At 37.0% G+C, this 24,044-nt stretch overlaps 5 protein-coding genes across 5 annotated transcripts; 1 reads left to right on the top strand and 4 right to left on the bottom strand.

Moving 5' to 3' along the window:
• Positions 1-19: 19 nt before the first annotated feature.
• Positions 20-900, bottom strand: LOC143458723 (ankyrin repeat and SOCS box protein 11-like). The gene has a single exon (XM_076955575.1). The coding sequence runs from the start codon at positions 833-835 to the stop codon at positions 29-31; it is 807 nt and encodes a 268-aa protein (XP_076811690.1). The 5' UTR covers positions 836-900; the 3' UTR covers positions 20-28.
• Positions 901-903: 3 nt separating this feature from the next.
• On the bottom strand, positions 904-5,144 carry LOC143458721 (pro-neuregulin-2, membrane-bound isoform-like). Its single transcript, XM_076955569.1, has one exon. It carries the CDS (start codon positions 3,723-3,725, stop codon positions 2,631-2,633), a length of 1,095 nt encoding a protein of 364 aa, XP_076811684.1. The 5' UTR covers positions 3,726-5,144; the 3' UTR covers positions 904-2,630.
• A 2,632-nt stretch (positions 5,145-7,776) lies between these two features.
• Positions 7,777-10,174, bottom strand: LOC143459670 (uncharacterized). The gene is made up of 5 exons (XM_076956897.1): positions 10,040-10,174; positions 9,602-9,693; positions 8,843-8,944; positions 8,649-8,778; positions 7,777-8,345 (listed from the first exon to the last, which is right to left on the bottom strand). The coding sequence occupies exons 1-5, from the start codon at positions 10,061-10,063 to the stop codon at positions 8,088-8,090; spliced, it is 606 nt and encodes a 201-aa protein (XP_076813012.1). The 5' UTR covers positions 10,064-10,174; the 3' UTR covers positions 7,777-8,087.
• A 2,099-nt stretch (positions 10,175-12,273) lies between these two features.
• LOC143460182 (uncharacterized) lies at positions 12,274-23,048 on the bottom strand. The gene is made up of 21 exons (XM_076957598.1): positions 22,882-23,048; positions 22,573-22,733; positions 21,876-22,058; positions 21,629-21,712; positions 21,307-21,465; positions 20,925-21,074; positions 20,414-20,491; positions 20,091-20,209; positions 19,407-19,552; positions 16,166-16,247; positions 15,864-15,980; positions 15,529-15,680; positions 15,265-15,335; positions 15,120-15,169; positions 14,828-14,987; positions 14,466-14,668; positions 14,152-14,301; positions 13,816-13,945; positions 13,558-13,661; positions 13,197-13,372; positions 12,274-12,897 (listed from the first exon to the last, which is right to left on the bottom strand). Exons 1-21 carry the CDS (start codon positions 23,004-23,006, stop codon positions 12,831-12,833), a joined length of 2,667 nt encoding a protein of 888 aa, XP_076813713.1. The 5' UTR covers positions 23,007-23,048; the 3' UTR covers positions 12,274-12,830.
• Positions 16,774-18,757, top strand: LOC143460183 (uncharacterized). Its single transcript, XM_076957599.1, has 6 exons — positions 16,774-17,038; positions 17,359-17,399; positions 17,584-17,629; positions 17,777-17,977; positions 18,186-18,283; positions 18,355-18,757. The coding sequence occupies exons 1-6, from the start codon at positions 16,866-16,868 to the stop codon at positions 18,435-18,437; spliced, it is 642 nt and encodes a 213-aa protein (XP_076813714.1). The 5' UTR covers positions 16,774-16,865; the 3' UTR covers positions 18,438-18,757.
• Positions 23,049-24,044: the final 996 nt, after the last annotated feature.

The following is a 24,044-nucleotide window of genomic DNA, read 5'->3' as shown; positions in this document are numbered from 1 at the left end:
AATAACTCACTCAGACACTTTTTAGAAACTAGTCCATTTCAAACACGAGGTAGCTGTGAATGTATCGAGGTAAGTTTAGTTCTTTCACTGCTGTACTTAATCGTTTCCGTGATGCCAAAATGCGGCAAAATATTTGATGCCGACAAAGCTCCAATAAACTTCGAGGATTCTTTTCAACAAATAAAAGCAAATTGTGGCTCTCCGTGCCAACAGATGTCACGTCTCTTGCTGTTTGATTTTCGCTGTCTTCCAACAAAGGATTCGCCCCAAATTTGAGAAGAAGTCTTAAAAAATTTGAACGGTTGAGCTTACTGCACATGTGCAAGTAGGTTGATGTAAAATTCTTTTGAGTGTAAGTCATTCTAGCACCGGCCAAAAGCAGCAATTTCGCTGCTTGGAGATCATTTTTCTCCCATGCATGATAAAGAGGCTGTTCAGATACTCCATCATGATTAACGTTTGTGACACCATAATTGAGCAGTGCTTCGGCACAATCTAAGTTTTGAGATTTGACAGCGACAGACAGACAAGATCGCAGGCCATAATCAGTGGCCCCATTTTTCAAAAGAATCTCGCAGCAGTTCAAGTGTCCGAAATCACAAGCAAAGTAGAGAGGAGTTTCAAAGGAAATGGTTTCCTGGTTCACTCTTGAACCTGCTTTAATCAAAGCAGCAGCAGAGGAAGCGTAACCTTTTAAACAGGCGAAATGCAAAGGAGTTTCTCCGCGATAATCAACCGCATTCACATCATGGCCTTCACTTATCAATCTACAAAGCAGTAGTTTCCGATTGTTAAGTGCTGCATCGTGAAGACTGGAGAAACCAATCATCGCCATACCTCCTGGTGAGAAATGCTCTTCAACACACTTTAAATAAACAGTGACAACCCTAAGTGCCTTATTCGTCTAAATGCAAAGAACAAGGTGTTACGAAAAATGTCACATATACATCGTATAATATATTTAAAACCTTTATCATGCTAACAGAAACAATTGATTAAAGTTGACCATAAAAAATGGAAATAAATAATTACAGATAAAAGTAGTTGTGCTGGCAGGTAAGGGATCTGATACTGTAGGTGACAATAGCAAACTTTATCAACTATTCTTCCACACAAGGTATGTCTCTGTACAGCCTACTCAAAAGCTAAGGTATCTGACTCTAAAAGATCTGATAAAATTTAAAACAATATAAATAAAAATATCTGGAAACATAATATTTAGTGATCGGCAGCATATGGGATAATAGATAGAGATAACATTGGGGTTATTGGACAACTTAATGACCATAACATATGTCACGGATTATGTAAGTCATCTGGGTTTACGCTCACGATTGCTTCCATGATATTTTTATTGCTTCAACGTTAACTGGAACCTGGATAATATACTGCTCTGCTGTAGCTTGCCATTGTTATGCCTTCGTATCAGAATAAGATAATTACTGGTCTTGTGTTCAGTTAAACTTACTGCTCTGGTTAACACTGACTTGCTAAGTTTGATACAGCTAAATTTGTTCAACACATACAGACAGCAAACAATTTTTTTGCAAGTTTTCATATTAAATAAAAATACATGTATATATAACAACGACATACAGATAGACATTGAAGTAATGCAGGGCAAGATGCACGACATGCAACAAAACATAATTAATTACGCCTTCATGCTGGCTATATATATAAATATGTATATAAAATGTTTCCAAATAGACAAGCTCTAACAAACTAAAGCTTATATTAAAAGTTTGCTCTAACTGTTGATAATTATTCTGTAAGTACACCAACAAAATTGATAAGGTATATTACAAATATTTTCAAAATCGTAAAGAAATTCTCATTGACAAACCAACAATAAATAAAAAAGTTAAAAATTCCTCCAAAATATGCAAAAACTATAATTACACCACTGCCTTCAAGTTAACAATACTTGGTTAAGCAGAGCAGATAACAAGCCTGTGGTACACAGTGCGTATGGTGTAACTATATTACTAAAAAAGCATTTTGAAACTTAATTAGCAAAAAAAGAACAATATGAAGCAATTATAAAGAGCACGATGACGTAATAAATTAGATCACACAACCAGAGGATTAATCCTTTATTGAGCATGACAAGAGACCTTCACACAGTGAAGAACTTTACAGAATGAACTCGTGATAGCCTCGTGCTGTCATACTCGCAATCTTAACAAACACGCTGTTTGCTACGGTCATCTACTTAACTAACTACAGTGAAAAATAGAAATACTTGTGAGGTAAGAAAACAGACAAATATACGCTGGGAACACATTGAAATAGCTTTGCTTTAAGACACTGAATCATACCAACACAAATAAACAATACCAAAAGCAAACTATTAAAAAGCATAAAATCATGTTTTTGAAGTTTCTAATAAAAATGCATGCAAAGAACAACATGTTTTCGGAACATGAATGCATGTTGGAATCATTTATTGTCTGTTACAAATACCTATTAAGTAAAGAACACTGTATATAGCATCCCGACAAAAGCGACAGTGGTTATGCCAGTTGCATCGTCCGCTGCTCGATCCATCTCTGGTTGGATGAAAATCATGTTGCTAAAGATTGAGGTAGAGGTTGGGCAGAGCCACGATCCACTTCAACTACCGTTGATTAACCACTGCGGGGGGAGGAAGTGCTTCCATGTTTCCTTCTTTTAAAAAGATAATAAACACAAATGCAAACTAGAATGATAACGACCAAGGCAAGAGCCATCCCGAGAATTGCGATCAGCTGTTGTTGGCGTTCTAATTCATTCGGTGATAAATTGAGTCCACCACCAAATTTCACTGTTGGCTTTGGTTTTTGAGAGCATCTTGGTCCGGTGTAACCGTCAAGACATTTGCAGAGTGGATTTCCGTCGCTTTCAAGACAACAGTAGCCATGATTTCCGCAGAACGTGCTTGGATGGATGGCAGGGTCACATTCTTTCTTCGAACAAGTTTTTTGATGTTCCTGCTTTGCAACAACAACCAATGTGACAGAGTAGTTTGCATCAAGTTGGATAACTTCATTCATAGCACGACAAATGAAGTGGCTGCCGTTATGTTTTGGTTTAATATTTCTCACAGTGAGTGACCCGGAACCACCACTTTTCTTCGTTTTAATGGAAAACTCCTGGGGTTTATTTGTGCTATTGAGCAAGACATCGTTATAATACCAGCTTATGGACGGCTTTGGTTTTTTGCCAGAGGCCTTGCATTTTATTCTGAGCTTTTGACCAACTTGCTTTTTAAACATTGCTGATTCTTTCTTAAACTTGGGAGGTAACAGGCAGGTTTTGCAACGGAGTTTCTTCTTGATCTTGCCAGTGGATTTTATTGGGTTGAACTGATTCCAATAAAAATGGCCATCAACCGAATTTTGCAAAAAAAGAATGTATTTTTTTCCTAATTTGACATCTTCACACGGCTTCGCCTTGCCGCCTGGTCCAAATGTAATGTTCACATTCTTTTTTATTTTTCCACGACTGTACGGAAACACAGTGACAACTTTTGCAGTGACATTGTAAACTTGATTACTTCCTTTGCCGACTCGATCAACTTTCGCGAGTGTCATCGCTTCAACTAATATCTCGGACGATGCAGCAGCTTTCTCCACAGACATCTCATTGTGAGGAAGACACAATTGGCCGTTTGCCAGAGAAGTGATATGAGAAATAAATATGACCGAACCAAATATGACAGCATGCATGGTTAACATAACCATAAAAAATAAAAATAAAATTCTGAACTGAAACTATGTAAAAACAAAAATAAATTACGACTATGTCATGCATTATATACAAATCTTTGTATAAACTATATCAACAAGCTTTCTAAACTGACGATTTTAACATACAAAGGTTACGCACTGTTTTTTAAGACAGGTGGTTTGGTTAAAAGAATTGGTATGCAACAAGTTGATTTTAGCTGGTTAAGGTTTACTTGAAGTCCCTAGTATAGATTTAGGTAACTATGTTATAACAGTTAACTTTGATCAACTAGAAACTGTGCAAAATAGCTTTGAACGTATGATTTTCTAGTGAAATAGGGCAGCCAAAGCTTTTGGGATCAAGACATAACCATAAGAACAAAAAACGTAACATATGTGACCACATTAGTGCAGCATACAATATTTATAACCAACAAGACATGCGTATTAGGAGAATAAATGATTAAAATGTAAAGTACTTAACTAAAAAAGTTCTAATTAATTTTATGAACATACAAAACTTGTAACTTATTTTGCAGATCATGTACTCCACGACAACACCAAAAGTAAAAGGCTAAAGCGCATTTAGCTTCTTAAGATTAAGATTAACTGACGGATGAATGAACTATTTAATAGCAGATGGGGCAGGTTAGGAACTTGAAATTACTGACGTCACATAATGGCATTACGTTACGTTAACTGAGTTATGTTTCACTAAAAACCTTATTCCTATATCAGGTTATTACAATACATTCGTACCCTGGCAGTTTATTGTATGTGCTGTACAGTGCAAGCCAAAGAACCTATCGCCCATAGTGAAAATACTAAATAAATCCACAAGCTCTTACATGCTAGACTGAAACTGTTTCAATAAATAGCGGTATTTCACAATTCTGATGAACGACTTTCACTTGTGAATATTCTGATAAACACCCAGAGCCCAACTGATCTCATTGAACTCACGCACCGAGCGCCTAACAATAAAGTTGTGTAACTACAGCCCACATACCTGGCGTATGGCTTTTCATAACACCTTATATCTATACGCCCACTCTGCACAACTGTTTGCGTTTATGTACACATCGATCGAAGCCAGCGTTAGTTTTATGAGGTGGTGGAAGTAACACGATAGCCTCTGCCAGGACAAAATGCTTCAGGCAGTACATAGGTTGTTTACCCGGCATTTTCCGGTTACGTAGTTCACTTACGTTAGCACGGCGCTTCTACAGTGGCGCGGGGGGCACTGGTGCTGTCTAAGCCGTCTACATGACGAAGACGTTGTTAAATAGCGGTTCTCTTTGTGGCTGAGGCGACCTGGTACGTTTAGGAGAAAATTACTTTGCCAAATATGGGCAACTGGGAGAATTTTTTAGCTTGTCTATATACCTGGTGTGGAAACTCCAAAGCAACACGTTTATTAGAGCTGGACACACCCTATACAATGATACACCCTTAATATAGATTCAATACCCTCTAAAGAGCAAATAAAGTAGGATAGATGGTAACCTACGTAACGGAAATCATTGAAATCATTAGATGAGTTAGCATGACATGTAATTCAACGTTCACGGGCGTTTAGTTTTAAAGTTGCGGTCTTAAACCCAGTACACCACCTGTTTTAGAAACATTTTATAAACCTTTTAACCTATAACCCATTTATAATCCAAAATAATAGTTTAGGTTGAATAAGGAAAAATCGCAGGTTTTTCGTGTAAGGTCTACGTCTTTGGGTATATTTATATTTGGTAACTATCTTAGCCCTAAAATCACCGTTTGACTTTGCAATATATTTTGTAATTATATTCAGAGAACCCAACTGTTGCATACCGTTGTGTTTTTCCTTTTTATTTTCCGACACGAGCTTTTGCAACCAGAAGGTTGCTTCTTCTGGTTTATACTAAGAGGTATAAATGATAGTAGCTGCGTACAACAATAAATTGCCATGGCGACGACTTATTGGATTCTCACGAGTGGTAAATTTTTACGTCACCATTACCTAGTTACCTAGTAGTTAGTCGATAAATGAGCTAAAACTTGTACACGTAACTGTTTCTAATACGTGATTGGTAACGTAAATCGAAATGCCGGTAAAATAAAATCTAAAACAAGTTTATTTCGCTTTCAGTCATATCACGTATAGACGGCGTAATTACCACTGCGTACCTTGTTTATCTACGTCATTCGACGATAACCTTTCGTCAGCAGGGTAAATGTATCAAATTAAAAGCAGTTATACCAGACTTGACTTTTGAAAACTTGCGAAGTTAAACTCGGTGTTGCTTGGCTTTCCATTCATTCCCTGAGGTATAAGCAGTCAAGTAACATAATTGGAGTGAAGTGGCCTTGCTTTATAAAGGCACGAATAGCTCGGGAACATCTTTTTCTCTTTTTGTGCGTAATTCCAATATAAATTTCCCAGCTTATGATTTATTCATCCGTCAACTATTTCACCAGTTTTATTGTATAAAACATCTTTTATAAGAAACTAGAGAAGTTTCTTTGTACAGAGCTAAGAATTCAACGCTTTGGGCCGCCTCAAAGTTAAGAAAGTATCTTGGTTTCAACGTTTGTTGCTTGCACAAACGGTTGTATGTTGAAATACAACATGTGGCCTATAAAATTTTCTAACAATGTTTAGCTTGGCAGCCAACTTCGATTTTGTTGCCTTCTCAACGAAAATCGGCAAATTTAGGTTGGTTTTTTGGTGATATTCATTTTCGAAGAGAAGTTGACATCCTGATAAATCTATTACGAACTCATCATAAAATATAAACCTAAATAGAAAATTTGCGCTAAAATGTTGGAAACTAAAACCAAATTTGCAAGAAGTTCCAGCCAAAAGCTTCTTAGAATTTATGAACGTATTTTATCAAGCGCTCATGTTAATTTCTTTAAAGGAATAAAATCAGTTTAGGAACAAAATTTTAAATATTGGAATAAGACCAAGAATGTATTTAGTTATGTGTGCAAAAATGACAACATGTTGTTTTTATGAAATCATTCAGGTCATTTTGAACTTATTCCGGTGACGATAACAAGCTGTCATTGATACGAAAACCGGTCTCAGCATCATCGATGAAACCATCACAATTACTCAGCAAGTAGCCTGATTGTCCGCGCTCCCCAAGAGCTTGAGCAAATTTTGTCCGCAAACTTTCAAATCTAAGCATTGCGAGTATTATTTCGTCACCAGTTTAAATGTAACGTCTTCCAAATCGTCATCTGTTGTTCAGACGCGCCGTCGCGATTCGACAAACGTAACAATTGACCCCGAACCTGCCGCGAGCAATGATGTAATTCTTGACAAAGTTCAAAGCGAACATAAGCGCTGTTTCATTTCATGTTTTTTGAGGATAATTTACCACTTTTTAAAGTTTAACTCGTTTAATTCGCACCAATGAGCAAAGAAGCAAAAGATTAAAAAATGCGAAAGCTTAATTGTTCTTGTAACGTCATAATCCGACAACAATGCTAAGGGTTTTTGTTGCCAGGATGAATTTGAAACGAATCACCTGGGCCCGGTAGAGTGGAGACGGCTGCTAATATAGCGACGATGTTCACGTAAATGACCAAAAACACGTAAATTCAAACAAGTATCGTCGCCATGACGATACGCCCTTGTCTCCTTTAACAATACGTCATCATGAGAATGTAAATAAAGGATCTTTTCGCGTGGGAAGTGACGTCACAAAGGTATTTGTGACGACGGCAATCGTCTACTACCAACATGTCGAGGAATGCGAAATAAAGCAACAGGGACCAAGGTGCGAACGCGCAAAAACATTGAATGAGTTGTTATTAGTAGTCGGCGGTTTGAAACGACGCGCATCGGAAACATTTGAAAGCGTCTTCGCTTTCCACGCGCCCATTATGGGGCCAGATCAAAGAGGAGACCACACACACTTATCGAGGCTCGTTTGACACTTGAACGAAATATTTCCATTGCTACTATCGCCGACAGCGCTAACTCACAAGCCTTGTGAGGTCAACCTTTGTTACAGTGTATGATTAATATGATGTCGTTGTTTTAACGAATTCCTTGGTAAGTGTGACGAGATAGCTGAGATGACTTTTGTAAGTTTTATTAAAAAAACAACTATAACGAAACAAAATCCCGATGACAGTAAAAAATTCACGAAATTCAAAAATTCCCGATGAAAGTAAAGATTTTCAAAAGGCGAAAAACACATAGACATCTTCTAAGTGAACTGCCTCTCAGAAAATCGTGAGCTGGTCATGCCACGGCGCTACTACTGTCCTATTTACACAAACTGCTTTCTTTAAACATTTCTGGATGATATTTCTCATCTCTAATTCACATTAAGATGGATGCAACGAATACCGACTCCATTCTAAATAAGACAAATCCATGACCTTTCAACTGGGGTCAGCGACCAGGTCAAATGGGGGCAAAGGTGGCGGGTTACTGACGGCCAGCTCACTGACGCCACCTACCGTCCGCCCACCCACTGGTTGGTCAGAGATGAAATGATCCAACTTTTTGAGTGAAGTACTCGAGTCATCGAGATTCTCGACGTCAATTGTTGAGTCGTTTGTTAAACTTTCGGATTTTATGTCCAGCCTTGGCTTTTTCGGGTCTAAGTTGCTCGTGAAATCATCAAATGAAACTGTTTCCTAAGAAATTAGAGAAATCGATAAAAATAATCATCACTAATTAGAAATCAGGCTGACTTCATAAAAACAGCTATGCAGAAAAAAATGTACAGTTTTTCCACATATGATTAAATGGTTAAGATTACTCTGCTAGTTTTTCTAGGTTTTAAAATTTGGGAGAAGAATTTGTGATAAAAATAAATGTCCAGACGTAAACAACATAAATAAACGTAAAACCAACAGAACTTTAATTTCTGCTTCATCTCATGACTTAATATTCTTGTATTTAATATTTACATATCACGTATTTAATAACAAACCCACAGTGGGCAAAGTTTCAGTTATTATTGCTTCAGATGCGCTTGAACGCTTCCGAGACTGCTGTTGTTTTTTCGATATTGGCATCCCGGCATCTTCATAAATTTTTCTCTTTATTGCATTTTTTAGTTGTCCTCTGATGAAAAAGAAAAAGAGTCGGCAGCTGTCCCAGAAAAGTAAAAATTTTGAGAATTTCTTACATTGATCTCGTTTTTACAACTTCGCTGATTTTATTTAAGTCAGTTCCAAACGACTGGACAGCACTTCGTAACATTTCTATTTCATCGTCCGTCCACTTTGCTCTATAATAAACAAACTTGTTGAGATAGATGTACATAAACAAACGGTAAAAGTCATATTATATTGTAAATAAAAATAATCCAATATCATAGAAATATTATCAAAAACAAAAAACAAATAACCAATAACACTTTTTCCACTGGAAATTTTTTTATGAAATTTAGCATGGAAAAAGTTTTATGCACAAATGGTTCACCTTCTAAGATATACGACATGTTAAAATGGATGCAACACCAACACATTTTCTGACAATACCATATTTACTCAAATAGAAGGCTTGGCGTATTTTTAAAAGCGTTTTCTGCAGCTTCTGATTAAAGGCGCCTTAATGAATTTACAAACTTGACTAGTTCCGTAAACAATGAAATTACTGTTCTATTTGTCCTGTTGTTACCCTTGCTTCTTTAAGTCTGATTTGTTGATAAAAGAACGTTTTCACATTGCAAAGTAGCAAGCCACAGGTTTGTATTGCATTGATTTTTTGCAAAGTTTCCTGCACCTTCTATTGTTTTTTAAAATCAATCCGAGCAATCAATCAATCCTTCTATTCTTTTTAAAAAATAATCCGAGCGCCTTTTATGGAAGAAAGTATGGGATTAGCCAATGCTGGAGTTTTCTTTCAACCTGTGACCAGTAATGAACAATGACAAATATCTCACCCGGGTGGGGCTTCAACATTCGGATTTATCTGCATTGTCAATTCTGCAAGTTTCGAGAACGCTTGCCCGGCTGATGTGAATATTTGGCTCACCTAAAACGTTAGTCAGTCAGTTTAGTACAATTAAACAAAAACATTTTTTCAAATAACTTAAGTAAATTTGCTGAAGCTTAATTTCCATATTACTATCCAGGAACAAGGTCTATCAAATTGTTTGTGGTTTTTAAACACCTGCATATTAAAATGATTATAAAAAGTGTTCGGCTAGATGAAAAAGCAGAAATCTTTGATCAACTTGCTGCAAACTTATTCTAGATTACATACATTTTATTATTTTAGTCTAAAACATTATGTGTTTTGAAAGAGCGCAAAATTTTTTCAAAGTTTTATGGTAAGAAATTCAAAGTTTGTCCAGAAATAGACCAATATACGGCAGTACCTTGTTTGCTGCATTTTGATCCATTGTTTGTGCAAAGTCAGCGAACCAAATAATCTGTAAGAAGCAGCATCAATCGAAGAACAAATGCAATCTTCTAACGCTTCAGTAAATTACAGATTAGTAACCTATAACTTGCAGATTCAAAAAAAATTTTGCAAATCAAATTTGGTGGGGTACTAGACTTAACATGAAAGTGAGGAAAGTGCAGGACTTACAGACCCGACTGGAAAGTGTGGCAGCTTTCAACGAGAAATCGTGCATGCAAACATGCAAATTTTGGCGAGTACTGAAATCTAAATCTTGGTTTATTTATTAAAAATTGGCGTGATAAGTAAACCATTCGACGTACACGATGACGAATCTCGTGTGTGCAGGTGTCACACTTTCCATGGTTTACAGACATACCAACAACAATATGCAAAGTTTTTTCATTTATGCTGATTCATATATAATAATCAAAAAAAGCAAGTTTGTTGTTTCAACTCCGATTTAAAACAAACTGAAAATTGAATCAACGAAAAGTCAAACTTTGTATCTCTGTATTATGCACAATTTCTCCCAAAATAACTTGGAACGCAAAAATATGCCACTCTGACTGCTTTGTAGGCCTGGGGCCGTTTTTAACAAAATTTTGCGTACGCCAAACAACCAAAAATGACAAGTGCTGCTTGGTGTGCAAAACGTAATAAGTTGCCTAGTGATGTGCACAGTAATAATTTAATATCTAAGTCAAAAATTGAGTTCACAGAAGTTCTGTCTATGTCATTACGTCAAAATTATGCACTTAACTGCCTAAAGTCAGAAAGTGCGCCACTGCTCAGCAGTGTGGCCGCTCATGTCAGTCTACAGTTTTAACCCCATCTGTCGCCAACAAGCCCACTTTTTCGTAAAAATTTATCTTTTCGCACTTCCAAGGACATTTAAGAACACGGCTAAACTGTGTATACAAAGTCATCCTGTAGTTGTCAGTTGTGTACTAGACCAGGATATTTCAGTAGCCTAGTCTGCCAACTTTCTTTGTACACCAATCTGCCAACGCTTTTTACGCAATCTACTTATTGCATTTTTTGGTGCTAAATTACTGTTATTATTATTATTACTGTAGCACGCGCTAACTAAAGCGTTCCACTCAGTTTTATCTATATGTACTGTGGAGATTTTGCATGTGAACCACTAATATTAATTTTGTATCTGTGTAGTGTGTAGTGCTATTAGCATAGAAATCTTCTAGTAACGCAATTTGGCGCGTCTTCACTAAAACAAAATAAGTCATAAACTTTTAAGCAACAACACTTCTGAGTTGTAATGTATGTTTTTAAAATGATTTTGCAACAAGTAAATTTCAAATGCATTTTACATGGGAAAAGTTTTGTATTGTGAATTGAATAGGCATAAACTAAGAACACTTGCGCCCGTAAGAATAAAACCAAACGTCTTTGGTGTTAAATTGATAAAACTTGAATGAATTCTAGCATTACATGCTCTCTGCTTCGATTACGTTCTTTGATTTGTACTGAATTCCATTTTCTTGCACAGTTGAATATACACAATATCTCTGTTAGATAAATTTCTGTTTGAGTCTGGTAATAAATTAAAATGAGTTGAACTTCCAAAAGGTAATTTTTTTACAAAAACCGAAAAAAGTGCTAATATTTATTGCTATGAATTAGCGGTTAACAATCAAAATTAAGCAAAGATCTGGAATCAATTTTTGGAAATTTTTTTTTTTTTTAGAAAAACAGAATTTCGCCCTAAAGGGCGTCACCAGTTTCTTTAATCGACAAGCAAGCAGTAAAATCAACTCAAAGAAAAGTGGAGAAATCATACAACTTCCAATAATTTGAAATAATATCATTAGCACATAGGCCTAATGTGAAAGTATAAAAAGTTTGCTATGAACGAAACCCATAAAATCATACGCTACTTGCCGCAGTTCTTTTAATAACAGAGATATACCGTACACGGATCATCAGATCTACACATGGTTACAAGAGATCTTAAATAAAAACTTTGTAATTGCATTTGGCTGTGAACAAATCTACTTGTTTTTCTGAAAACAAGTTTTTGTTTTCTTTGCTTGCTGAAAAGCGACAGTAAATTTATCATGAGATGTGTTACAAATTGGATGGTAATTCAAACGCCTGAATACTTGCTGTACCGATCTTGATGGTAAAATGGCATTAAGTGATGATATGAATCATTACATAATCCAGCTACATTCAAACACAAATGTGAAGAGTGAAAAATATAATTGTATCTAGATTACAAGTTAAACCGATGAATTCAAGGTTTAGTTAGTTGAAAATAACAGTATGGTAAAATGCTCCACAAAGTGCAAAAACTCTGATAAAACTTACGACAAAATACAATAACTGTTTACAAAATGCTTTTAATCTGGGCTTATGATAACAGCATCAATCCTAAAATGTAAACAAGTTGTTTTTTAATGCCTGAACTTATAGAACTAATATTAATATATGACTCAAGACAAGGTCGATGCCTTTCAACACATAAAAAATCAAGCAAAATGGAGGACCAAATTATTCACTAAAAACAAGGTGAGCAGTGAAAAAAAAAATTTTTCCAAATGAATTTATGCGGCGATCAGGAAAGTATTTTGTAACGGATTCTCACAATGTAAAATCTAACTGCATATGTAATGTGTAAGTGCAATTCATCCAAAGTATTAACGAAATAACTGCTTAATATAAGGTAGTGTATGTATGCAAATATGTAGCTAGTAGTATGCTAGTGTATGTTATATGTGGTTAATAAAGGTGCAAATAAGTCTTCAATGGGGCGATTTGCAAATCCGTTCCAGGCAGTTAACGACCAAAGCTGTCCATCCAGTTTGATGGCTGAAACACAAAAATACCATTTACACAGAAGCAACAAGTTTGTCATCTCACAGCAAAGCAATCACATAACGCAAAAATTTAACTAATTCATTTCAAATATTTTTCGTTAATGTATCTAATAAGATAACATCTAATCTAATAAAATATCTTAAAATTATAGAGATTATTTTGTTGTGAAGTTACGACATTGATGTCAGGTATAATACGTAAAAATGCAACACAACAAAAAACTGCAATAAATCGAATGTCCTGAACATGTTTCAACCAAACAGGCGTAAAAAAGCTGCAAACAAACCTACCTTGCCCCACATCCACGTCCACTCTCTGCGTGAAAATATTCATAGAAGAGGATGAGCTCCTTCCAGAACTTGTCGTTTGCATACTCCTCGTTCTCACCATGGCACGGTCTCTTCCCTGTGCTCGCATCCGGCTCGAAGAGTGACACAATCCGACGAGAAATCTCTTTTGCAACATCCTGAAAGTCAGAAGGAATCAGACGTTTAACAAGATAGCACATTGTACGGAACTGCAACGCTTTAAAATTTTGCAATAAATGAACCGATGCGTAAGATAGTGAACTTGCTGGTTTTCATGCTCATTTTTTTCTTGAAAGCATGCATTTATAAAGCAGATTGCTTGGCTGTAAATAAGTGTCTTAACCTTTAGACGAAGCATATTTCCTGAACCAGTTGGACATTCCACTTTAAGCTTTTCTCCATAGAAATAATCATACCTCTCCAGGGATTCAATGATAAGATAATTTACTAAAAGAAAAAATTAACATCGTACTAAACTTCTATAATTTAAAACAAGAATAATGATAAAACCCAAAACTCTTTACCGAATATATTGACGTTTACCATTCAAAATTGTAAATTATAAAACATCAGCCCATATCCAACACATCACTGTACCCACCACACAGCCATACTGGACCCCTCCAGTTGCTATTTCCACCAAATAAATAGGTATTTGACTCCCCTGGCACGTAGTCCACTCTGTGCTCCTCGCCATTGACATGCATCACAAATGGATGGTCCTTGTGCACCTAAGACAACAACGAATACTAACCACTGGACTTAGACTAGACTTTGCATGAGATGCTGTTCAATACAACTCATGGCTAGTCGTCAAGCAGCAGCATAGGTAAGACAATTTGCAGTGGTTTACAAGCGCAAAGTTTCACTCTGCTGTATGCAAGATACTCTAATACACATCTTGAAAAGGTATCCTCGATCATAAAAGAAGCGGCACCTTTGACAGGGATCGTATCCCGTAAGGAGAGAGGAATTCATCCTCATCCAGGAGGTACTTGATAACTGAGAGAAGTTGCTCTTTAGTGGGAATTGCGAGCAAAATTCGATCTCCAGTTGATTCAGACCCATCTTCGCTCATGAAAGTTATCTTCGTGGAAAGAGTTTGTTTAATTTAATGGTGGGATGTTGGTCAGAGAATGAGTTCTCACCAACAGTGCAAAAGGGCCATTTATTTATTTGATTGAAGAGAATTTGTTGCAAAAATCGTTTCTTCAAAAAACTTTCTCCTAAAAGAAACAGAAGCAGATTTACCCTGTTATTTAAGTCCTTTCTGTTCTTGATGAACCAGTGAGTTCTCTTCATGAACTCCGGCATTTTCTCCGTGTTCTCCCGATCGAGCACGAGGCACGCGTAGAGAGGGATGAGTCCGACCATGGATCGGATGCGGAGAGGCTGGGAGCTGTCCTCGAATCGAAGAACGTCATAGTAAAATCCATCCTTCTCATCCCACAGACCTGGGATGGATCAGGATTATAAAATTACCGTTGTCTAATTTCATCAGACAGAAATGTCGTCAGACAATTCAAACAAATATGCACGATCAAACGGCTGCAGTGTTCGGGTTACACATGACCACCAAATAGATATCTTATAAACATGTGGTGGGCTGGTACCTTCCCCATTTCCAGCTGCGTTCATGGCGTCTGCGATCATGATGAAGTGCTCAAAGAACTTGCTCGCCATGTCTTGGTACGCGGTGTCGTACAACGAGAGCTCCAACGCGATGTCAAGCATCACCACGCAGAAGAAAGCCATCCAAGCCGTGCCGTCTGCCTGTGATGTCACGAACAAAACGCTGTTACACAACAATCCACTATGATTCTTGACAGATAAAAAAGTATTATTTATTATTTATAATTCTGCGTTCATGAAAATTGTAACACAGACAAAGAGTAACAAAGTCACCTGTTCCAGCTCACCACCAGTGGGCAGTGGTTTAGATCGGTCGAAAACTCCTGAAACAATAAAAAACAGGATTAGCAAAAAAAAAATTTAATTTCTAGGTTTAAAGCAGTTGTTTGAGAATTTGCATCACTAGGTGGAAATTTACCGATATTGTCAAGACCAAGAAAACCACCGGAGAAAACATTTTTCCCATTTGGGTCTTTCCTGTTCACCCACCTGGAAAATGATCAAACAATATAAACTCAATTCGTAAACAGAGAGCCAAAGATTAACATTTAAAATGTTACATTTAAGTAAAAGTGTAAACTTCAAAGTGACTAACTGCAAAGCGTGATCTATTTTAATCGACCGGAATAGGCGCAATATAAAATTGTATAAAATTTGAGCAATTACAATGCCCTCCACGTACCATGTGAAGTTTAATATGAGTTTCTGGAAGCACCGAGCGAGGAAAACCTGGTCTCGCTGACCCTTGGGTGCGGTCAATTTGTAAACCCGATAAACTGACCATGCGTGAACAGGAGGGTTGACATCATCGAATGCGAACTCATACGCCGGGATCTGGTGATAAGTTGGAAACTGATTTATTTCGAAACAAAGTGACTGAGTCAACAGAAACAGAGAAGCTTGGATATAGTTTTCATTCAACTTGTGTCAAATTCTGGTTAGAAAAAGCTATTTAGCGTTTGTCCCCACATATGCGGTCAAATATGAATAATTTCTAACAAAAATTTTGTATTTTACCTGACCACTAGGTGACATGTACCATTCTCGTAGAAAAAGCAGAAGCTGATTTTTTGCAAATTCTGGATCAATCTTGCAAAATGGGATCATGTGGAAAGCAAGATCCCAGCAAGCATACTGAGTGAAACAAATGGTTCAGCACAAACAATTAACAATTGTTAACTTCATCGATGATTCGACACAGGTATTGCTAATTACTCTATTGCAACTATACAGGAGTTCCATGTTATCAAAAACCAAAAATGCTAAGCACAATATTCGGGAATGCGAACTTGACTGTTTTCATAGAATAGGTCACTTACCCATGGGTATTCCCATTTGTCCGGCATTGAAACTACGTCACGGTTGAACAGATGTTTCCACTCGTGGTTCCTACCGGTCAGCCTGAAGGAGGAATTTGAGGTCAACAAAAATTAATAAACAAACTTACATCTATAAATACAGTTTATTGTGGTTCTTTGCAGCAACCTGAAGCACAATATATAGCTGCTGCTTTGTAATTTGTGGTAAAATTATAAAAATAAACCCCACGTTAAAACACTGTCTGCAGCTTGTTTTGTTTCGTATAGATTTATTCGACCACTTAAAACACAGTAACACTTCAAAACTTGTTGCATAAGCAAATGACAATGTTCCTTGTGACAGTGTTTTTACAAGGAGTACTTTGACGTACTTCAGTTGGAAAACGTCGTAGCAAAGGAAGAAACGCGTTATCATAAGCAAAAAGTATCTGACAGCTATTCTGCAATAACACAGCAACATAAACGCTCATAAATGTTTAGTAAAGATTTCTGTAAATCACATTGAAATGTTATTAAGGTTGCTTGTAAGGTTCCGACGAGAAAGAAATAGGGTTGTTTGTGTATGTGAGCTTTGTCATCAAATATTTTACTGTATCAATTCCAGATATAGGTTTAATGGTTTTCAACAAACTACTTTTGCTATTTAAAATACTTTTGAGAGGAAAACACTTTTCTCAAAACGTACGAGGAGGCGGGAAAGATGGAAATTAACAGCAGCCCAACATGCGATGAATTGAAGTGTCCCGATCACTGCTGCACAGGCAAGCCGCTGCACGAATTCGAGATCCATCTTGATCACTTCTGCTGCAGTAAAGAAGACTACGAGTTTGAGCAGGCACACGAAGACTCAATGCGTGCATACAACAACACTTCGTAAGTCATCTGCAGTAAGGATGCATCATGTACACAGCATAATGCTTGAATGTGTGTGTGCATGAATGTGTTGTAATGATAAATGTGAAAAGGAAGATAATTATCCAAAAGCAGTTGCTTTAGTTGAAATTCACAACAATAGTAATTTCGATCAATCTACCTCTGTTTTTTGGCTTATTTATTGATAAATCATAATTTCTGAAAGAAGCTTTTATTTTGCGACATTCTCGTGTGAACAAATGCATTACTGCCATGCATCATCATCAGCATGAATCTGTATTCTATAGCAACTGATCTGAAAAACTCTTATATGATAACAGGTTCTACGCTCCAGATGATGATATCTATGGAGCAAGCCAAGGTAATATGTTTGGTCTAAACAGGAGCTCAGCGTTTCTATTGAGATATCGCTGCTTGTGTATCTAATACACAACTTTGGGAAGTTTTCAATGAGTTTCAGGCGTTTGATTGGCGGCACAACTTTTAACGATAAATTGAGAATTATTACAATAATAGCTGATAATTATTTGTCTCTTCCCCAACAGCGGAAAAAGAGGAAAAATTGAATAATTTTCTGGGAAACATATCAAGGTTGGTTGGTCACCAGGTGGCGGTCTATGTGCTTAACTACCAGCTAACTGCGATCTAAAACACAAAGATATACAACATCTTGTTTGAAGCGCACTTTGTCAAGTCTTATGTAGATGGTTTGAAAACTGTTTCATCATAAATGTGCAGATTGAGTCACTTTGGATTGCTGGGGGGACTTTTAGTGGCTTTCCTGCTTGTCGTACTCTTGCTGGTTGCTGTGTGGTTCGCTTTGAGGTGGAGGAAAAAATATTTGAGGAACAAACGCACCAGCAACTTGATGGTGCACCACACAGTCAACCACACTCAAATTGAAGATGGAATTAATTACAGCGACATGGCCCCTGCTGCGTAAGTGAAAGCCCCCGCCAGGTTCTTCAACTTTTCATTAAAATTTTTTTAAACCTTCTTAAATTTGGCTTAGCAAGTAGCAAAGTTTTCAGAGCAAGCCAAGAAAAGTAACTTTTGTAATCGTAATTTCCATGAGTCAGTAACAATATTAGTTACAGAGTTAACATAAAAATAAAAAAATTTAAAAAGTTTTGCAAAACTCTTGTAGAATCACTTTGGCTTGTTCATCTGCATCAAGCAACCCGGTGCATGTCGAGATGGTTGAGATGGACGAAGAAAAAAGACCTTTTCCAGATCAAACACCAGGTAAGTGGCAAGATTTTCCCAGGTGGAATACAAACATGTGAAAAAATTAATTATTTCTTTTTTTTAAACAGCCGCAAATAATTCATCAATGCTGCCAGCTTATGATGATTTGTACGAAAACAATTCGCCCACAACAAACGAAAATCAGGAATAATAATCAAATATTTTTCACAAAACTATTTATCAACTCTAACCTTGTTGAATTTTGCATTTTTTTCGAGTGGTATTTAAAACAGTGCAATGTCAAGCAAAACCTTTGGCAATGAAGTCTTCTTTGCATTCGATAAAGAAATCTTTTCTAAGACTGACAGTGTAATCACGTCCATAAAAACTACTTATCATACAATATTGCTGAGCATGTGGCAATAATCTCAACACTACTGTTCAAGTCGGATGCCAAACTACTGAAGTATGGCAAACTATTTTGAAATGGTGCGATTGCTTTTCATTAAAAGAAGGTAAAGCAGACAACAAGTTTGTTTTATATCACCGAGCACGTTAAACTGAAGAAGAAATTTGACATTATTTTCAGTAGTTAGAGAGTCACTGCAAAGTACTTGCGGCTAATTTGACGGTCAGTGTGACACTTCGTGCAAATATTATGATCTCAAAAAAATCCCTGTGTATGACAAGAAGCCGGCTTGCGTGCATAGGAATGACCAAGTTTTGCAAAAGTAATAATAAATAAGTGGCAGTTAGATCTGGTCTAAGTTAATGTTGCGTCTTTTATATCAATATATTGTTAGACTGTAGACATAAGACAAATTGTATAGTAGTTTAAACAATATGCAACAGTTTCAGTTTGAATACAATGGTTACTGTTAAGATAATCTATTTGGTAAGCTATTTAAAGAAATCCATTCAATGGATTATCCCATAACCTGGGCGCACTTCGGTTAAACCAACGTTCTACTTGCAGCTTTGCAGTACAGATACGATTTCCGATACCGGTACAGGATTACTGCCATGAGTTGGTTAATTAGTTAAAGGTATCCCACATGCCATGGCATACAACAGATATTGCATCGAGGATATAGAATTTGACAGTGATTGTGAGATGCTCAGTAAAACTTATGACATCACGGAGAAAAATGACATCGATATGTGATAGAGTAAAGTGTACCTTGATCGTGGAGGAGGGATTTGGTCAGCGTCTCCGTTCAACCAATCAGCAACAATGTAGTGGTAGAACTGTTTCGACCACAGAAGTCCAGCACAAGCTTGTCGGAGCGTGTTCATATGTTCCTTGTCGAAACCGGGAAACTTGCTCTGAAGATGGAGAATTAAATTTTTAAACTTATTTTAAACTCTGTTGAGGTGAAAACATGAGCATGAAAAGATGAAAAAGCAGGAAAACATGAAAATTTAACATGAAAGTTATCAACTCTCAAATCCCCTTAAAACTGTGTAATGATTAATGCAACGCCCCGCGCAGTCATCAATCAACGCCCCTTGTAGCTTCGTCGCACATCTCGTAATCACGCCATTTATGTTCTCAGTTCAGTCCCTCAGTTCTTTTCAGTTGCGTGATTACGATTCACCATTTTAAGACTACCAGTTTTCCTTTTATGCTTTTGTTTAACTTTACCTTTTTGTGTTGCAGCTTAGTTTAGTTTTTGTCTCTTAAAGCTGTGCAATTAAATACGAGTATTTACAACTGTCTGTTCAGTTCAAACTGTTTAAAATTCAAAAATCTTACCCAGGGAAGAAGCAGCACACACAGAAAATTTATAAAACAACTATAAAAACATGGCAACTATAGTCATTTCCAAGAAGAAAATAATTTATTGAAATGCTTGAAGACAACCTTATAAAAGATTTCAGTGTCGTGGATGCGTTCTTTGAAAATTTTTTCAAAATCTTCACCAAATCCTGCCTCAATCGTTGGTGAAGATTTATAGAGACGAGATTTTAAAATGACGCTTTCTGCAAAGAAATGTAAATTAAAAGTTTTACAAAAGATGCCAAGACAAAACAAAGGAATCTCATCAAGCAAAAATTTCTATAAATTTGATAATTTCTTTACTTAAATCGTTTTCTTTACAGCACAGTAAATCAATATTAAACTTTTTAAAATATGTCAAATTAGTTTTAAGTTTCTTAGCATAAAACATTTGCTATAAATCTTACCACCAGGTGGCACTGTAAGAACATAATAGGCAGCAACTTTTGTTCCTTTCGGTTTGGGTGAAACCGCTTCCTTTTCTCCTGCATTGTTCAAAAATAGATGAGTGTTTAAAATGTTAAAATGGCAAATTTCCACAAACAAAACATGAAGCATCCTTTTAGAGTTGGTTTGCTAAATCGTAAATCAGCAGACGATCACAGAAACATTAAAAACTCGACGTACAAATGTTGGCAAGCTTTTGCTTGAAGCAACGCAATACAATGGGAAGATGAGATAACGACACCTGATGTGACATGAGTGGGAACTTGTGAGAGGTTGCACCTGAGCAGGCACAAGTGCTTGGGAAGGCGCTCATGCACGACATACCACTGACTAAATTACAGTCTGCACATGACATGTCTCTATTGTCATATGATTTGCAAAGCAATGATTTATGCCCCTTAATTCCGCCAGAGCAACCAAGCACGAAGTATAAGCATCGTATAAGCACAAACACATACGTTGTCCACTTACCACTGACAACATATCTGTGGAACGCATCCTTGTAGTATGGAGTGTAGTTCAAGATATTGAACAGCTTCTCAGTGTTGGTTTCGTTCTCAGTAAACAGCATAACTGGATCAGGCTGACCTGGTACTGAGTCGTATTCCCAAATCATGGTGTCTGTAAGGAAGAGTCACACAAACATACACAATGTTGTTTGTTAATTAGTAACCAATTAATCGCAGAAAGTATAAATTAAGTCGTTAACAGACTTACCACAATTCATACTAAACCACTTTGTTACTCCATATAAATGCTTAACACTTAGGTGTATTTTCAACCGACATAATATAAACACGAACACAGTTAACAGCCGAAACGCCTCGCAGACCCATCACTACACAGGCCTCACCTAGCGTCTCATGTTTGCAGGTGACCTGGTGGTCACTTGTCTTTACGATTGACGGCTTGAGTGTGCAACCTTCATGGGTGCAGCCCCATATCCACGTGTTCCTGTACCAGAGGGTGGGGAGGACATGGACGGTTGCGGTATCGGGACCACGGTTTGACACTGAGTTGAAACAAACAAGGAAATTACTTTGATAAAAAAATTTGAAATACGTCGCTATACCTTACATGAATCTGAACGCAGAACATAGAAACAAGTGATACAGTATAATAACAATTAAACACAACTTCATTCTAATGAACCAAATAAACTAAATGTCTCCCACCAGTTATTTTGCAAAGGATATCTTGCGGTTCACCCTTCGCATACTCAGCTCTCACATCCCAATACTTGCTCTCATTGAAGCTTTCTACAAAGTGGTAAGTGCTAGATAATGTCAAGTTATCTAAGCTTGACCGCATTATTGATAGTTTAAGCTTCAATCGTCAAACTACTCTGCATAAGGTGATACCCATCTCACAAACTACATCCTAAACACTTTCAACATATCTAAGTTGAATATAAACTATTACCTGCATCTTCCAGTTCAAACTCCGGCATATCCAGGCTGCGATGTCTATTTTCATCAAGAAGCGAAGAGTACGGATATTCCGACTGAGGATATTTGTACAAAGCCTTCATATAGGAATGAGTGGGGGTGCTATCCAAGTAGTAGTAATTCTCTTTCACATCTTCGCCGTGGTTCCCTTCTGGGCCTGAACATAAATCATCAACATCTACATAAATCTTCCATTTTAAACGTTTTTGATCGATTTATTTTATTATCTTTGATGTTCATGCAATTAGTTTATTTATTTGTTTTTATCCATTATGGAATGGCATAGTCATCTTCATTTTTGGACTGAGGAAGGTCTTTGCACAACTAAAACTCAGCAACGATACCTCATCGTTCGAGCCCCAGGTTGCCGAGCTAGCCTTTGTGCAAGTTCCTATTTTCATACATTTTTTATTATCTTTTTAATTTTTTACTTCTGTCCACTAAACAGGAGCAAGTGCCGTTAACACCTTGGCCAAGGGCATTACAATGGTAGGTATTGAACATGAAACACAAGCCACATTTCTCTGTCAGCGCTCAAACCATTTGGCCATCGAGCTGACACGTCTCATTAATAAGTTTTAGTATAAGACATAAAATAGCTTAGATATATTCCATACATGTATTGTGCACATATTTTTCTACTAAATTAACAGTAGAACAAATAGTGATACCAGTCAAGCCAAATAGTCGTTCTTTAAGGATCGGGTCCTTTTCATTCCAAAGTGCAACGGAGAAGCAGAGCCTGCATTGTCGGTCGCAGATTCCCAACAAACCATCCTCTCCCCATCGATATGCGCGAGACCGGGAATCGTCGTGACTGAAGTAATCCCAGCTGCAATAAAATTTACCTCAAATATGCTGCAACGTACATGCCGACAGTTACATGCACAAATAAAATTAATGCGATCTCAAATAATTCTAGCTAAAACGCTTTAAATTGTTTATGCATTATGACGTAATAGTAGAACCATTGAACCAACCAGCTTCCATCGGGTGAGTAATCCTCCCTCACAGTCCCCCATTGCCTCTCCGAGAGATATGGTCCCCACCTCTTCCAATTTTTCCGTCTTTCTTTGTCCTCAAGTAACCTCAGTTTTTCTGCCATCTTAACCTTAAACCAACACACTCACTAAAAAGAAATATGACCGGTTATTGAAACTAGAAACTAAGAGCAGAAACTAAGCTATCTCACTCTGTCACTACAGGTCTATATCATCATCATAGAGCCTGAGCTAACGTAGTACGCCTTCCTGTCTTCCGTAATAGACATGGTAACGTTTTGCAGGACATTGGACACTGGTACTTTTCACCATGCCACTGATGCCAGTATAGCAGCAGTGCGTGTATCATAGGGCACTTTGCCATTGCTGGTGTCCGTTGGATAACAAAATTCTTGACACAATTGCCTAAAGACTACCGGTACTAGATTGCACTAAAATCATTTTACGAAAAAACTAATTTAAACGCTCTCCTCGAATTTCCATTGGGCCTCGACAGCTTCGCTTTAAAGTCGACACAGCCACAGGGTCATTGACCGGCATTGACCGGCTTGCGCAAAAACAAACTTTGTAAACTGCAAATCATTTTGTAAACAAAGTTTAGGCTAAAAATTTGTCACATCATTTCACGCTTCTACTTTGGGAATTCCCCTTTTGTTAGGTTGATAGATTTAATTCTTTAATTGTTTTTGAATGTCTTTCAAGTTCCGTAAAATTGAAAATGGAAATGAATGCTATGTTGTAAAAAGTGGATGCTTTGACAATATTTGTCTTGTACAGTATTATGTAGTAAATATTTATCAGTCTAATCAGTTTGGTAAGTCTGTGCCTGAGTGGTTGACGCATGAAACGGTGTACACGAACGACATAGCAATCCTGAACAATGTCTTTCGTTTTTCACAGCAAGAACTGTTTGCCTCTTTTGACTGAGCTCAGACTATGACGTCAAAACAATGATTTCAAACAACGTCAACTTGAAAAATCATTCGATGTTTGTGCCGTTACACTGTAGGCTTGACTTGGTCTTTCATTATTTTAAAGCAAGAAAAAATCGCTTTTTGAAATGTGCGCTTTTTGCAGCCTCGAATTTTTAAAAATTATTTTGGGCCAAATCATCCAGGTGTTTCCCCCTAAAACTGTACAAA

Source organism: Clavelina lepadiformis, chromosome 5 (assembly GCF_947623445.1).
Source record: "Clavelina lepadiformis chromosome 5, kaClaLepa1.1, whole genome shotgun sequence".
Classification (NCBI taxonomy): domain Eukaryota; kingdom Metazoa; phylum Chordata; class Ascidiacea; order Aplousobranchia; family Clavelinidae; genus Clavelina; species Clavelina lepadiformis.
This window is presented reverse-complemented; position numbering and strand designations above follow the sequence as displayed.